Source organism: Mus caroli, chromosome 8, assembly GCF_900094665.2.
Source record: "Mus caroli chromosome 8, CAROLI_EIJ_v1.1, whole genome shotgun sequence".
Lineage (NCBI taxonomy): Eukaryota > Metazoa > Chordata > Mammalia > Rodentia > Muridae > Mus > Mus caroli.
In genome coordinates this window covers 34968081-34985055 of record NC_034577.1, presented here as the reverse complement: position 1 = coordinate 34985055, position 16975 = coordinate 34968081, and the positions used below count along the sequence as shown (strand labels likewise).

Sequence of the window (16975 nt, the reverse complement as noted above, 5' to 3'; positions counted from 1 at the left end):
CGACCTTTGCTGCTATTGGCATTTAATGTAGGTTAGAGGAATGGGGATTTGGTTTGGTCTGGTTTGGTCCTGGAACTCAGTCTGTACACCAGGTTGGCTTCAAACTGGGAGATCCTTCTACCTCTGCCTCTTGAATGCTGGAATTAAAGGTGTGCACTCTCACTGCCCGGATAGAGATGCAGGCTTTTATGCATACACTCCGAGTTAGGAGTTACTTATTTTTGAGTACACAGTTTTCCCTTTGATGATGTGTCTGTGTATTTTGCTGAATTAGTGTAGAGTTTGAGGTAAAGTATATGAGGTGGTCGGGCCTTACCCCCGATGATTGTTACAGGCGACTTAGAGATCTGGCCTTCCATCCATCACTTCCACCATCCAAGTATCCACCTTGTCCCTTGGACTAACCAGGGGCTGTCAGAGTCACTGGTCAGCTGTGATCTTTCCTTACTGTGTCCTTGAAAACTGGGACAAGAGTCTCACCCTTGAAGAACTATGAAGGGTGAAAGAAACTCAGGCCTGGGAACCCTGCAACTGCAATCGTCTGTGCCTTTGCCCTTCACAATCTAATGACTTCTACTCATCTTCCCCATTGGCAGACTTTCTGGATGCCCTCATTTCGTCCTCTAATAGTCTCTTCTTTTTGTCTGGCACGCAACCAGCATGTTTCTCCTATCTGACCCACATCCCTTCGTGGAAAGCCCTTTGCTTGGGCGAACCTCTTTGAGAAACCCCTCTGTCTTCCTCAGAATCAAACCATAAGGCTCCCTTACACCGGTGACCCTCATACCTTGCACTGATGTATTTAATTTATCCTGTGTTCTTCTGTTATCTCCAGACTGTATGGTCTTCACAATGACGAGAGTCTTTCCTACTTCCTCTTTGGGGAAAAAGTCATAATGAACTCTCCATTTGCATAGTGTAGTGGCTTATGTTTATTGGCATTTGAGAGTTTAAACTTTAAAGATCAATGTATAAACAAGAAATACTCTATAGTTCTACTATTTTGGCATACTTTTGCCCTGTGCCTTTGTTTATAGAACATGTATAACTTTGCACCATCATTATTTCAGGAAGGCCTATTTTATATACAGTAATATCTATTTCACCATCACATTTTTGCTTATTTGAAACAGGGCAGCAATGTGTAGACTTGGCTGGCTCTAAACTAGATCTCTGTGCCTTTGTCTGATCCATGATATTTTTTTTAAATTACATTTATTTGCATGTGTTACCCACATGTGTGTGCCACAGCAGCTTCGTGGAAGTCAGGGGATAGCTTTCAGGATTGAGTTCTTCCCTTCCACCCTATGGGTCCCACCCACGAACTCTGGTTCTTCGGTTTGGTGGAAAGCCTTGGTCCCTCCCTGAGCTATCTAGCCAGTCCATTAGTTTTATATAATCAGATTCCTATAATCTCCACTTGCATTGAACATTTCTGTAATTCCAGAAAACTCCCTTAAGCCTCCCCTCCCTTAGAAGCAAATAATAATCTGGTTTCATGACCAAGTACCAATGTTGTCTCTCCTTGAGTTTCGTATAAATGAAAGTGTAGTCTGTAGTCTCATTCACGGCTGGCGTCTTCAGCAGAGGGCCATGCTTCTGGGGTGTTTTCTCATCAGTCTTTGGATTCTTTGAACAAGCCCAGTGCTTTTCCAGGGCACCTTGCAGCCTCCACTGAGGATGTTTTTAATGATTGTGGAGCATCTCTAGAATGCTATGGCAATAAGGCAGACCATATGATCATGACTCAGAGGTGTCGTTTTTTAAGCCTTTCCTTCCCTCCTGCAGGGGTGTGCCTCCTTAGAGGCCCTGCCTTCTCGGTGAGCCTGCTGATCCAGTGTAATGATGCTTTCTCCTGCATGGTCCTGCGCTTCCAGAGTCCTCTGCGCAATCCCTCTACTCTGGACTCTCAGATTTATTTACTTATTCATTCATTGTTTACTGGTTTTCCATTCTGTTGAAAACATCTTGTCTTCAGTTGAGTTTTACCCAAATCTTTCAAACGAGTTAGTTTTACTTTTTCTACCTTTCTGGTTACTGGGTACACATTAAGACTTTGCACTTGGAGCTATTTGCTTATGTGCCTCTTCCTGCCATTTAGAGCTAGGAGGTCTTCAAACTCAAAGCCACTCAACTACCCTCTGTCAGGTGTGTAGGCCTGGGGCACACGGGTGCATAGAGAGCAGGAAAAGAATAGATTTTGCAGCCTAAGGTGGAGACAGGGAAGGTGGGCTTCTCCCTGTAGTGTGCAAACGTTTGAAGAGTTCTGTGCACAAACATTTCCTGTGTACTGCCTTAAAAGGTAATAATTCTGTCTTTCAGAATAGATTATAATAATGGTGACGTGTAACTCTGTTGTGGGAGCTAGGTTTCACCATGACAGCGGTTCACCAGAGAATCTTGAATGTCAGTCTTTGCAAGTAGTTTACTGTTACACTTCACGGCCAGCATCCAAAGCAAGCTTTTGAAACTGAGAAAGCCGTTGTGGTTCTTTCTGCAGTCAGGTTGAAATAAAAGTGTTGTATGGAGGCCTCTTACTGTAATCTTTGAGATTTCTGTTGTCCTTAAAATTATAGTTCTATATAAAGAGATTTGTTTGTTGTGGTGTTGGGGATCAAACCCAAGGCATTGTACATATTGTACGTGGTAGACAAATCCTCTACGCTGAGCCAGAACCTCTAGCCCCAAGGAAATAAATGTGAACCCAGCAACCACCAGAAGGATAGAAAAAGTAACATTAACTTGTTTGAAAGTTGGGTAACACTCAGATAAGATGGTGTGTGTGTGTGTGTGTGTGTGTGTGTGTGTGTGTGTGTCTTCTCAAGAAGGCAGAGCTAACTCACACAGCTTTTTATTAAGTAGCCCCAGTTGTTTATTTCATTGAACCAAATGAGATTTATATCCCTTGATACACTAAATATTGTTAAAGATCTTTAGGATGAATATGTAAAGGCTTTATTAATTTCCCATCCGTATGTAGAAATTCATAGATTTTGGGGACATTCTCTGGGTTCTGTTCATTCCTAAACAGAGCAATATTCAGGTCTACTGTAGTTTGTATAAAAGGAAAGAAATTGAGGGTCAAGGCCTAGTGTGATTTCCTGCTGCTAACCTGCTCAGGAGCCAAAGGGTTTGGATAAGAACCCAAAACAGCCAGGCTACCACATTTGTCAGCTCAGACAGAAAGTGCTTGGTGTAACTTTGTAAACCAGTGAAAATCATTTGACACCACTGTAAGCATGCATCAACCACTAACAGCTTGTTGGGACCCTTCTCCAATCGAAGCAGGGAAGAAGACTTATTGCTAAATCAGAATATCTTCTTACCTACTTTAAAACAAAACAAAACAAAACAAAACAAAACAAGTTGTCAACAGCAGAATATGAGCCACCTCATCAGCACTCACCCAGTGAACCTTACGTAGCCTGGCTCACACCTCGTGAAACGTGTGAATGTGTGCACCACCCAGCTCTGGTGTAACAAGCCTGTGTCTAAAGAAATTTAGACACTCTGTATAGCTAATTTCAAGACAGCCTTCCTGCCTTCCTTCCTTCCTATAGAATCTAATGAGATAGCATGAGGAAACCCTACCTAGAACTCTTTATCTTGGTGAGGTGTTTGAAGGGCGAGTTGATAGCTACCTCAGACTTGGGCCATTCTCTTGTTATCTGTGTCTTTCCTAAATTTGGACTTTGGCAGGTTCCACTGATATCCAAAAGTCCATGCTCTTTTGCCCACAGATAAGCAAAATACTGCCAACAGCACCTGGCTTTGAGAGTCCATGAGATTTCTTTCTTGTCCTGGTCTCTTCCTGACTCTAAATTTCCAAATGTTCCTCACCCCAGGTCACTCGTCCAGAACACAGATTCACAAACGTCACTGTGAGATGAAACAGATTTCCTGTTCTCACACCCACCAATTCCACCTCATTTAAGTTTGGGGTGGAGTCCAGAAATCTAATATCATCCAGGTGATTTGGACACCAGAGTACCTGAGACTATACCCAGAACACTATCTAGAGTGTTCCTTATGTGTGAAAAAGTGTGTGTGTCTACCAGCACACTAATGATAAATAACTCCAAGAGTCCATTCCTATATGTCGAAAGTCTATGCATGTCTGAGGTCTTGTACGAGCACTTTTTGATTCTTCTGCCCTAAAAGCAACTGACCTGCAAGGCGGCATGACGGAATAGTTAATGCCTGACTGCGGTTCATGTATGGTTTTGATTGAAGAAACCTGGTACTTTACACAGGGACTCCTATTTCTTAGGCTTGAGTCTTAGAACACACTGACAGTTATTGAGCCACACTTCTGTCTCTGACCCACCTTCATTGCTAGATTTTTTTCCCCCACGTATATGTGGAGTGTGCACTGTGAGCAGCTTCCTGCAGTCTGACACAGGCTAGGGCATAAGATGGAAACAGCCCAAAATACCTTTTCAACCCCTCCCTGCAGTGAGAGGCAGGACATTGTCTGGGAGAACCTGGCCGCACCCTGGAAGCCCAGCTGGCCACCTCTGTCCGGAAGGTGGAAGGCAGGCCGATGGGGCCAGGTTACAAACTACCTGATCAACACAGGAAAGAGAGAGGAACGGGGAAGCATTGTTCTCTACTTATCTTTCAGTCTCTGTGGCTGCAGAGGAGACGTGAGCTAGAGCATTCTTTGGTGCACACTGGGCATCTGAACTGACTTCGCCCTTTGGTTCCCGGATCATGGAAGTAGCCAGTGAGATCCAGTTCCGAGTTCCATCATCCCTGGAACATGGGGCCTTCAAGTGTCATGATTGATTCAGGTCTGCCCTCCCAGTTCCATTTAGTTAAATGAGACTTAGGGTGGCACCTACTTGTCAGCTCAGAGCCCTGCCTGAAAATCTGAACCCAAGAGCCTCTTGCAAGGTCTGCAGCCAGTGTTACAGGTAGTGTGGTATTGTTTATGGTAAAGTGGATTCAGTGGTGCCGACGGTTTTATACAAAGTCGGTTCCCCAAAAGTTTACAATTGGTGGGAAATTTTTCACATAGATTGACTCAAGGGCGTTGTGCATAAGAACAAAATCACTAACTGCTGATTTTTGAAATTTAGAGGAGACCCTTGTCTACCATGTGTCTCCCAGGCTACTTGGCTCTGAAAGGTTACCTTTAAAGAAACAAACTCCAAAGGTCATATGCTAGGTGACCACCTTCCTGCATGCTGCCCCCACCCTTTGGCACTCTCAAGGCCCCTCCTGCCCCGACTTTCTGTACCGTCTATAACAACTTCATATTTACCTTTATCATCCCTAACTGAGAGGCCAGCAGAACACAGAGCTGTTTTCTCACTCTGAAAATCAGGACTTTTAGAGGTCCAGAAAGTCGGAAATGCCTTTCGGTCAGACAGTCTGGACCCCCTACCTTTCTGGGTTAGTTTTCTCATGGACACCTTTGATCTTTTAAAAACAGATTAGACTTTACCTGGAAGTGTATCATGATAAGATCTTGTAGAGTAATGTTATAGAGTAATCATGGGGGAAGGGCCCTGTCCTGTGGTGTGGTTCTGGAGCTGGGGACCAGGAGAAGTGAGAGAAAGTTCTTAATAATGTACTGAAGGAAGGCATGAAAAAGCCAGAAGTACAAGCAGGTGACTGGTTCCACATGGCCAGAGAGAGAGAGAGACTGGGAAGAGGAACAAGACAGGTAAGGCAAGGTGGACGAAATGGCTCCTCCCATTTTCCTCATATGTGACACAGTGGAGGGGAGCTCCGAAGGCTTCTCACAGACAGCTGGCTTTCCAGAACCCTATCAGGAGAGTCACATGATTACAGAAGTCCTTCCGTTTTCCGGTTTGTCACCGTCTCTTACAAGGCACCAAATGTGCCTCACTTTCCATTTGACCTCCCCTCTCCCACGATCCCTTGTCATTCTTGATTGCGTTTTAGGTCTGTTTATAGAACACAGTCAGATCTCCAGGAAGCTGGGGAAGTTCTGTTGTCTAGAATATAAAAGTACAGTAGCAGTGGTAGATTTAAAAGAGGAGACACAAGAAGCACCCTACTGTGTGTGTGTGTGTACACGTACAGGTATTGTATAGGGAAGGTAGGTGCTGGAGTTCAAACTCAATAACCATTAGTTTGTTTGGACCTTCTAGCATGTCTCCAAGAAAACTACAGTCAGGTTTGATTCCTCTAGAATAACAACAGTAACACATATCACACATTTAAATGGTCACAGGGCAAGGCGCTTCCCCCTCATAATCATTAATTCCATAGGGCAAGCACCAGTGTGGCCTCTATTTTAGAGATGAGGCAATGCAAGCACTGATTGCTGGCCATCCCCCTGCGAAGCCTGCTCTTCACATACCAGGAAGAAGGCAGCTCTGTATCCTTCCAAGAACATCGAGCTTTTTCAGACCATGGATGTGCGATGTTTTCTTCCATAACAGAACACTCATTAGTCAGCAAGCAAAGGGAAATTTATCTCTGTGAGATGGAAACAACCAGTCCAACCATCCCCCCACCTTACCAAAAAAAAAAAAAAAAAAAGCCACTCTGGGGACTAATTAAGTAATGGCTTCTCTTCCTCTCCATTTCTAACTGCCAAAGGGCCTGAGAGTAATAGCATTGTGTTTTCCCCAAGGTCAGATTGGGCTGTACAGTGGAGCCTTTTCTAGACGTCATCCAAATGATTGTCTGGGAAACAACACCAGCCTTCCCTTACTTCTTATGCAGTGGCTTTTCCTTGCTCAAATAGCCATGATTTAGACAGGGCAAGGCTTCCTGGTTTTCCTGCTCTGGCCTTGGCCTGATAGTCTCTGGGCCGGTGCATCTCTCACTACTATCTTTAACATGACTTAGAACTTTAGACATAGTTTTGTAAATGAGTCTATGTCTATGAACTTGTGCATGCTATGTACGTTGTCTACCACTCAGCTACATCTGCAGCCCATGGTTTTGGGAGAAGAGACACCTTTTGTCCGGCTCACACTAGCTTTGTACTCCCATTTAGCCCAGGCTGGTGTTGAACGCGCTCTCCTCCTGCCCCAGCTCCCTGAATATCAGGATATTGTGTGTCCACTGTCATGTCTAACCATACTTCTTTTCCCTTCTTTTTAACAAGATCTCACTCTGTAGCTCTGGTTGTCCTGAAACTCACTGTATCGTGAGGCTGGCCTCACTGTAAATTAAACTCACAAAGACCTGCCTGTCTCTGCTGCCCACGTGCTGGGATTAAAGGTGTGTACCACTATGCCAGGCTCTGGCTGTATTAAACTAGATTGCTGGAACTAGCTTTTCAAGCTTGAAAGTATTTTATGTGTGCTTAATCATGCACAAGCTTTTAAACTCGACTAATGGAGTGCTTAAAAACAAAGGCTTATGCCAAGAGTAGCAGTGCACGCCTTTAATCCCAGTGCTCTGGGGTGGGAGTGGGTGGGTGGGTGGGGATCTCGGTGAGTTTAAGGAAAGCCAGAGCTACACAGTGAGAACTTGTTTTGGGAGTTGGGGTGAGTTTTTCTATATATGTAGTAACTTCTATAAGCCAACTATACCTCGAAGCATGGGGAAACTCCACAGTCACTCATTCTTAATCCTGGATGACCTGTTTTTCTTTTGGCTTTGCTGATTGTCAGATGAATCGATAGCAGTGGACTTCATGCAAAGAAGCAAGAAGGCAAAGGATAGACAGAAGCCAGCACAGGTGGCCCTGCAACCTCTCCATGCTATGAGAAGTCAAAAATTGAGGGGTGAAGTCCTTATTCCCCCACCACACACATGTATGTCCCATCAGACAGGAAGCACCCTGAGAGCCCGTAATACACTGTTCACATTCTCAGAAAGAAGTCAGGGGTCTCTCTATCAAATCACAGCCTCTTTACAAGCCCAGGCCGGCTGATCCAAACTAAAGCCATTTGTGAGGGTGAGACGAGTAGCCCAGCTGTTGTGCACAGCACTGTAAACAGCAGAAGGTCCCTTGCACAGCTGCAGGCTGATGTCACCTTCTGGAGCCTGGCCTGGCCTGGCCTTTGGCTGTTGGAAGTAACAACAGTAGGCCATCCGATCCCCCATCTGTCTCCCTTTCTCTTTTCCGGTCCCCCTTTCCCATCTTCCCCCCCATCCCCACCCCCTTCACTGAGCTTACAGTAGCCAGCCAAGCTGCACACTGTTTGGGCTACTGGGTTTTGTGTGTATAAACAAAGCAAACAGCCCTATCCAGTGGTTAATGGAGAGGATCTCTGTGTATCCCACTTGATTTTAAACACTGATGCACTGTAATTAACATAATCAAACCGACAATAGTTTGATTATAAGCAGATGTGTAAAAATCTGGCAGGTGTAGCCTGCACTTAGAGGCCCTTTGTGCCCACAGTAGATGCTGGCTGACTCTCTTCGTTTATCCTGAGTGGCAGGTTTGCCAAGATACCTGTATACCAGGGGCCTATGTATAAAATGCTTCCGTATGGAGATGTTTGTGTCTAGCGTGGGTTTCTGGATGAGCTCGGTCATGCTTGCTTGCTTGTTATCTGCTGACGTGTAAAATTCTAAAACTAGCATTTCCCTCACTAGAAACGGATCCCCTCCTTATCGATTGGCTACAAAGCATTTTTATAGACTTTGCCCACACAAAGGTCTAACTTGGGATACACAGGGGACCTAATGGGAAGATGTCCATTGTTCTCCTATTTATAGGTTGGAAAGTCAGTTGGCAGAAGCTAATATTGTTTGCTACTTAGAGTACCACTGGAATGTCTTAAATCTCCTTTCTTATAAGCAGTGTAAGGATATTTGTTAGTAATTAAGAAGGCCTTTCATTATGTTTTACTAAATTCTTTGAAAGAAAGAAAAAACCGTGTAGTATTTAATCCCAAATGTCTTCTGGGATGTCCCCTGTCATTTGGCTTTCACCTGCCATTTTGGCTCTTTCCTCCAACATTCCTGCTTTGTGAATTGGTTTGTTTATGACTTTTGTCTGTCTGTTCATGGTGGGTTTTGTTTGTCTTGCTATGTAGCCCAGGATAGACTCAAACTCCAAGATCCTCCTGCTTCAGTCTCTACATTACTAGGACTAAGGCATGCAGAGCACACATCACAAAACTTGGCTCTTCTTTGTGGAGTGTTTTAGTAGCCAAGGAACACTATATACTGTTAGGTATGGATCATATGGGAATAAAAATTTCAGCCTTCATACTAGGATTTTATTAATGTATTTGTGACTCTACTTAAAAATCCATTGCTCAAACCAAAATTATAATGTATCACCCTTGTGCATTAAGATTAATACAACTTCATCATTTTCCCCTTGCCTTTCCCCCCTCAAGCCCTTCCTATATACCCCTCCTTGTGTTGTGGGTTTTGTGTTTTGTTTTGTTTTGTTTTTAATCATGTTTTGGTGAGGATGTGGAGAAATTGAATCTTGCCTATTACATTGTAAAACCACTTTATCTGAAGGCGGAATTGCTATATGAAACAGCAATTCCTCTTTTAGCTACACAAGCAAGAAAGTTGAAAGTAGAGTCACAGAGCACTTGGGTTCCCATGGTCATAGCAGCATTGTTCAGGGTGGACCGGTGGTAGAAGTAGCACATGCCATCTGTGGGTCAGTACATGATGTGTACGGTCAATGGAGTTGTCATCAGCCTGAAAGGGAGGCCAGTCCCAGCACAAGCCACAGTGCGGAGGGACACTGAGGACATCATTCTAAGTGGAGGAAGGATGGGAGATAATGGCAGTAGTCAAAATGCAGTGTGTGTGTGTGTGTGTGTGTGTGTGTGTGTGTGTGAAAATTACAGAATTACAGAGAGAAAGGATTTATCAAGATTAAACTGTGGCTTACCATTTTGAGGTCTCAGGCCAGGATCTGTTGACCCCGCTCCTTTGTGCCCAGGTGCACATTGTGTTAGGGCAAGCACATGGTTGAGGAAACAATGGCTTTCCTCTCGTTAAAGTGAGGAAGGGAAAGATAGCATCATGGTCTCCCTCTCGGAGGTGTGCACCAGTGACCTAAGGTCCACTACCATCCTTTGGCCCTGGGAGCCTCTAGCACACAGGCCTTTGATGGACGTTTCTTACTTGAATTGCAGTGCTGGTGAAACAGCGCCATGTGTATGCCTCCAGAGTCATCCCAGCGGTGTGTAAATGTGGTGTGTCTCAGACACCTGAGCAAATGTAAAAGGCCCTCTCCTCTCCTTTCTGCCCTTTTCAGTTGCTGCTTCAAGCGCCTGTGAGAAGCTAGAAAAGGCTAGGAATGACTTACAGACAGCGTATCAAGAATTTGTCCAGAAACTAAACCAGCAGCATCAGACCGACCGGGCGGAACTGGAGAACCGGCTGAAGGACTTATACACCGCAGAGTGTGAGAAGCTTCAGAGCATTTACATTGAGGAGGCAGAAAAATATAAAACTCAACTGCAAGAGCAGGTCTGTGCGGCTGGGCTGCTCCGGCGTGGCTGTGTGCTGCCGTTCTAGATGCTGTCTCCGTTCTTCATAAGTTATCCCTTGCCTTTTTAGTTTAGCTGGAGAAAGCTTTGGGGATTGATGGCTTTCCCTTAGGATGAAGCAGTGTTGAGTTAAAGAAGCGGGAAGTAGCTGGGCACAGTGGGACACACCCAGCATCCCAACTCTCGGAAAGTTGAAGCAGAAGGGGTCAGGCCCTGCCTTGGCTGCAGAGAGAGCTCAAGGCCAGCACGGGAACATTAAGTCCCTGGCTCGAAGTAACAACTGCCAACAGGACCACATATGTTCTCAGTGACACAAAGGCCTGTTAGTCTCTGAATTCAATCCCCAGTGCAGGCAGGCAGACAGACAGATAGACAGGTAAAAACAAGCTCTGTGATCCCACCAGCTCTAGTTACTTAGGCTGTCTTAGGGTTTTACTGCTGTAAGCAGATACTGTGACCAAGGCAAGTCTTCTAAGGACAGCATTTAACTGGGGCTGCCTTACAGGTTCAGAGGTTCAGTCCATTATCATCAAGGTGGGAGCATGGCAGCATCCAGGCAGGCATGGTGCAGGAGGAACTGAAAGTTTTCCTTCTTCATCTGAAGGCTACTAGGAGAAGAGAAGACTGACTTTCAGGCAGCTAGGACAAGAGTCTTAAACCTACTCCAATGAGGCCACACCCACACCAACAAGGCCACACCTCCTAATAGTGCCACACTCCCTGGCCCCCATATCTCTGACTACCATCGCAGAGGCTGAGACAACTTTATAAGATTGTCTCAGAATAAAAGCAAAGGAGGTTCAGAGCTATAGCTTAGAGGTATAGCAAGAGGTTGCAAAGCATGTCCACAGCTCTGGCCAATCCCTAGGAGTACCAACAAATTTTTAATAGAAGGGATAGAAATAACCCCAAACAATCCACTTGGAAGCATCCCGGTGTTTGGCTTCTAAACCATTGGTCTGTACTTTGTTTTTAGATGCTTTTTTAATAACCACTTTTCCCCATTAGTATCAAAAACTTGGAACTTCCCTGTTCCCTATTTATCTTCATAGTCTCTACTACATGTATATATATATGTATATGTGTGTGTGTATGTATATGTGTGTGTGCATATATATATATATATATATACATATATATATATATATATATATGCATGCCAGACATGTACTGGGGGCTAAGAGTAGATTGGTCAGTGCTACAGGTGTGGGGCTGAGGTGGACCTGTGAAGTGCAGCCCTACTCCTTGGGGTGGACTTGAGTGCTTGGGCTATCTTTGTTCCTGGGGAGAATGGGTTTGAGCTGTGGGAGGGGCGGCAGGGCCAGGTGGATGCAACCGATGACGGAGGTCCCTAGTGTATGCTCCTTCATTTAACTTAGCACTTTTCTTCTTGCTAGAGAATAATCATTCTGTTTGTTCCTTACAGTTTGACAACTTAAATGCTGCCCATGAAGCCACTAAGCTTGAGATTGAAGCTAGCCACTCGGAGAAAGTGGAATTACTGAAGAAGACCTATGAAACCTCCCTTTCAGGCAAGGCTGCTTCTCCTGCTTCAGGAGACAGGCAATGGAAACGCGTGGTATTTACCAAAATGAAACTGACTCATGATTCTCCCTTGCACAGAATGCCCTACGGCATTCACCTGGCAGACCTCTTGGTTTCTTTGTGCATTGTTCATTGTCAGGGGATGCCCTTTTCCCTTAAGGATGCAAATTATAGTTGGTTATTTGTGCCAGGCCTTTAGGAAACAGGATGAACTTCTAAAGATTCTAAAAACCTCTCTGGTGGTGGTTGTGGTTGGCGGTGGTTGCTACTTTAGGTCCCGGGAAAGTGAAGGTGTCAGTTTCTAGCTCTGTGCAGCATGGAATCCACACGTACGCATTCTTGCATTCATGACTGTACCAAATAAAGCACAGGTGGGATTTGACGGACAAGGACAGGATATGCTGTTGTGATTTCACCAGCACTGGAAAACTTGATGTCAAAAGGAAGGAACAAGGAGAAGCCTCGTTGTCTTCTTTGAGGACAAAGCCAGCAATGCAACAGGGTGTTCACCACAAGTCAGTTGTGGCTTACATAGTAGCAGGGGGATATGTGGTTAAAATGGCTACGACCTTTGGGAGAAACTTCTCACGAGATTACACTGTGGGGAATCCGAGATGATGGCTGACTTACACACAATAAGTATTGTTGTCTTCCTACTGGGGGAGGGCTTAAGTTTCCTTGGCCTCTGTGGGCATCAGGGTTTCTGGTCATTGTACCATAAATCTCTGGCCTGCCTCATAAAGCTATTCTGAGGAGATGCCGCTTAATTTAAAGAATTGCATCTCATGAATGGAAAGTATCATAGGTCGTACTTCATCAGCACCTGAGTCGGTTGTAGAGTAGTGATCTCATAGGGTGGTATTTACCTTAAAAAAAAAAAAAAAAAAAAAAAACACAACAAAACCCCTGCCTTCCAGAAATCAAGAAAAGCCATGAAATGGAGAAGAAGTCACTGGAGGATCTGCTCAATGAGAAGCAGGAATCACTGGAGGTGAGTGGCTCGCTCCTGGCCCCCGGCAGACGGCTTGGACGAGGCCTCCGGTCCTTTCCTGGCCTCTGACGCTCCGCGTATTACTGTTTGTGTTTTAGAAACAAATCAATGATCTGAAGAGTGAAAACGATGCTTTGAACGAAAGGTTGAAATCAGAGGAACAAAAGCAACTGTCAAGAGAGAAGGCTAATTCAGTAAGTTGTGTATTCCGACTGCTGCTGGGTTTCCCTCCTGCTTGGCTGCCATCTCCAGTCAGTTAACTCTTCGGCAGCTAGAGAGATTACAGTGGTTTGGAATCTTTATGAGGGTAGTGTTTTAACTTTATGAAACAATTTTGTTCACTGTTTTGTTTGCTTTTTTTTACATCTCCAAAAATGATTCATAGATTGAAATCCAGAGGTCTAAGCCAAATATCCACAAGAAACTGAGAAAAATCTAAAAGTGGGAATATTTTTACAATAACAATGACAAAAAATTACCTTGTTGTGAGGTTACATAACCATAGCCTCATAGTGTATTCGTGACAGTGTGTGTTAGACACTAGTATCTAAATTCCAGAACGTTCTTACCTCCCTGAGAGAGACACACACAAGCACCAACAGCCACTCTCCACTCCTCAACAGCCTCCTGCCCTGAGCTAACCCCTGTTCTACTTCCTGCTTCCATGGGCTTGCTCGCTCTGAAGCTTCCATATAACCCTGCCATCCATAGCCTTTCATAATTCTCTTCTCTACTTAGCCTGATATTGTCAGGTTCATCCCTGTGCCAGGGTGTGGCAACACATTCATTCTTTTTACGGAAGGATAGCATGCATGCATCCTTTTTAGAGGTTGCTGGGAAATTATGAGATTGTCCTCAAATGACTATGAAGGGATTATCTTGGGTTCCCCCCCCCCCAAAACCCTATTTAAAGGGGCCACATGAAATTGTATTTCAAAGAGCCTGGAATGAAAGTTCCATGTGTGATCTCTGTCTTGGGCACTCTCCTGGCCTAAACAAAGCAGGTTATTGGACCCACAGAATGAGTTTTCTCCTTTTGTGAAGTAAAGAATTTGAAGAGAAGGATAAAGCGAATCCAAGTCTCCCTCAGGGTTCCCCCCCCAGAAGGGAAGGTAGTTGTTGACCCAGGAGGTACTCTTCTGTCATCTAAACCTTTGAATCCTGTCGGAGAAGCTCTCATTCATCGTCTGGCCAATAAGTCATACACATACACACAGAGACAGACAGACCAAGAAAGCTGATTTGTATCAAATTGTTGGATGGTTCGGTTGAATTTCCATCAGACCAGGAGTGGGTTGTGGAGGTACTTCACAGTGGTGGTATCACAAGTGTCCATTTGGGAGAGTGAATGTGTTCTGTGGTAGTGTTGCCATGGCAAAGCCAAGGTAACCATTGAGGAGAGCCCAGAGGCTCAGGACATTATCGCTCTGTGTCATTTCCCAGAGCCCTGCATATGACACTGTCTTTGCTTGTGTTTCTCCTCAGATACTGACTTTGCTTAGAGAAAACTGCTGTTTCCTTTTCTCCCTCCAGATAGATACTAGTTTAGAACTGGAGAAAGCTCTCTCTCCTGAGCTCTGTTTTTATGTTGTAAGCAATGGTTTCTTGCTCCTAATAAGAGATCCGATGAAAGTATCTACCATACTAAATAACTGGGGAAAGATAAGTTTGTTTTCAATACTGTGACCAAAGTCTTTGAGATTAGAAGGTTCTTAATTCTTTTTTTTTACTTCTTTGACAGTGATATAAGAAGTTAAGCCAGGCATGGTGACTCATCTTTATAATTCTGGCACTTGGGAACCTGAGACAATAGAATAACCACAAATTCAAGGCCAGATTGAGCCGAATGAGTCCCTGGTCAGCCTGGACCTTGTATGAAAAAAGACAAAAGAAGAAAAGAAAGAAAGAAAAGAAACTTACTTACATTTAGCTGGCCATGTCAGGGGATGCCTATAATCCCAGCAATATGGGAAGCTGAGGCAGGAGGACTACTATAAATATCAAGTCAGTCAAAGCATGACCCTGTGTTTAAGACAAACAGACAAACAATCAAAGGGAGTAAGTCATTTATTGCTTGTCTCTCTGAGACTAATCAGAGAAATCAGTACATCAAGAGGTTGGACTGTATAATATGGGAATAAAGTCAGAGCAGTTATCGTAGTGGTTTGTTTTGTTTTTGTTTTTCAGAAAAACCCTCAGGTCATGTATCTGGAGCAAGAACTAGAAAGCCTGAAGGCTGTGTTAGAGATCAAGAATGAGAAGCTGCACCAGCAGGACATGAAGCTAATGAAGATGGAGAAGCTGGTATGTCTCCTGCAGGATGGGAGTGAGCGCCTACCGCGCATGCGCCTCCTGCTGCGCATGTGCAGTTTGCGTGGCTGTGCGGACGGAGTTGCCGGTGACGTAGAATGGCAGAGCTTAGAGCTTCAGAACTGTAGCGTCGAGCTAACTTGTACTCGATGGTATTTGGAAAGTACACCAAGGGTCAGAGTTGCACTTTCTTTTCCGGATTAGTTGCTGCTTCCTAGAACATTTATTTATTTTTTATAGAGTGCATGCAAAGCAGCATCTAGTTTTGGAAAAATTATAACAAATCAGGTTCCCATTTCAATAGTCTGTGGGTCTTCACTTGCCTAATGAGAAAAATTAATCACTCTAAAGCCAGTATGTTAATGGAGCACCCACTCTAGACAGAAGGACAGTTGGATCTATCCATTAACTTCACTGGTACCACATATTCTATTAGCATTCTGTATCTTTTTAAGAATGTGAATATGATAAAAAGAATTGTGTGTTGATCAGCCCAGTTGGAAAACAGCAAGCATTGTTGAAAACCATAATCAGAATTTAAACCTACTCCATGCTGTGTTTGAGGGGTGTGCCCGGTGTGCACTGTCAGCCTTGGTCCAGCCCTGAAACTCAGGATCTGCTGGCCAGGACATGAGCCAAGATGGAAGGGTTTCTCAGCAGCTTAAGTGGCCCTAGCTGTTGCTTGCTGTACTTTGCTCCCAACTGCCAGCCATCCAGGGCTGCATGTGTCTCCTCCACCCGGTTGTGGGTGACTCGCTACGCCTTGAAGAAAAGTCTCATTCAAAGTTAGGCTAGCCTTGAGCAATAGGGAGCATAGAGGTTACTCTTATCTGTTCGGCTTTTCTGGTTTGGGGGATTTGGCTTAGTTTGGTGTTTTGTTTCCTAGAGATAATTAACTGCTTTTTGAGGGAGTGCTTAAGGGAACACGCAGGCATTACTTCACTTCATCAGGAAACGTGGAAGTGGTGGGAGAAGGCTCCTTTTTTTTATACGCTGCGGAGTTTGGATCTGCCCTAATGAAGAATGAAATTATGTCATTTGTAGCAGTAATTGGAGGCAGAGATTATCCTATTAAGTGAAGAAAGCCCGACCCAGAAAGACAAATATCATTTTCTCTCATGTGTGGAACCGAGATGATAATCGTGCATACACTGCAGTCTAGTCTAGTCTGTTGACAAACGTGTGAAGGCGAGAGCTCGCTGGAGTTGATTTGAGTGCAGTCACAATAAAGACCCCCAGATGACAGTGACATGAGTGTAGGCCAGACCTACAACTCAGCCACTATTTCTAGGAATAGAACCAGCTTGAGTTCATCCTCATGGCTTTTGGTCATCATGATTCCACTGGGTTGGTTCATGATTGCTTTCTTGCCCATCAAGAAGCATATCGTCTCCTAAGCTACTAAGGAATTTCTCCCAGCTGGCATTTTAAGTCCAGCCCAGTTCCAGTTTGAGAGAATACATCCCATCTGTCAAGTGGGTGTCATAATGATAGTAGATACATACAGCTGGGACTTCTCACCTCTACCCATCTTGGAGGTACCAGGAGTACAGGAAGTGGATTTTTTTTTTTTTTTTTTTTTTTTTAACGAATGCCTGAAACTCCTAGTTGTTAATAGGCCCAACCTAGTACACACAGCACTTCTTGGCAAAGGTCAGCCTGCGACACCTGCTCAGCAGGCTGGCGGTGATGACTCAGGAAACCCTGTTAACAATGTGTTGCT

General features: G+C 44.5%; 1 protein-coding gene across 7 annotated transcripts in view; it reads left to right on the top strand.

The window, feature by feature from the left end:
- The window catches only part of Mtus1 (microtubule associated scaffold protein 1), a 143338-nt gene that overhangs the window by 120680 nt on the left and 5683 nt on the right, over positions 1-16975 (top strand). For all 7 annotated transcript variants that reach the window (XM_021170973.2, XM_021170975.2, XM_029480460.1 and 4 more), the window contains 5 exons: positions 10172-10386; positions 11833-11938; positions 12869-12942; positions 13041-13136; positions 15130-15246. In XM_021170973.2, coding sequence (XP_021026632.1) covers positions 10172-10386; positions 11833-11938; positions 12869-12942; positions 13041-13136; positions 15130-15246 — 608 coding nt within the window. The remainder of the gene's footprint in view (positions 1-10171; positions 10387-11832; positions 11939-12868; positions 12943-13040; positions 13137-15129; positions 15247-16975) is intronic.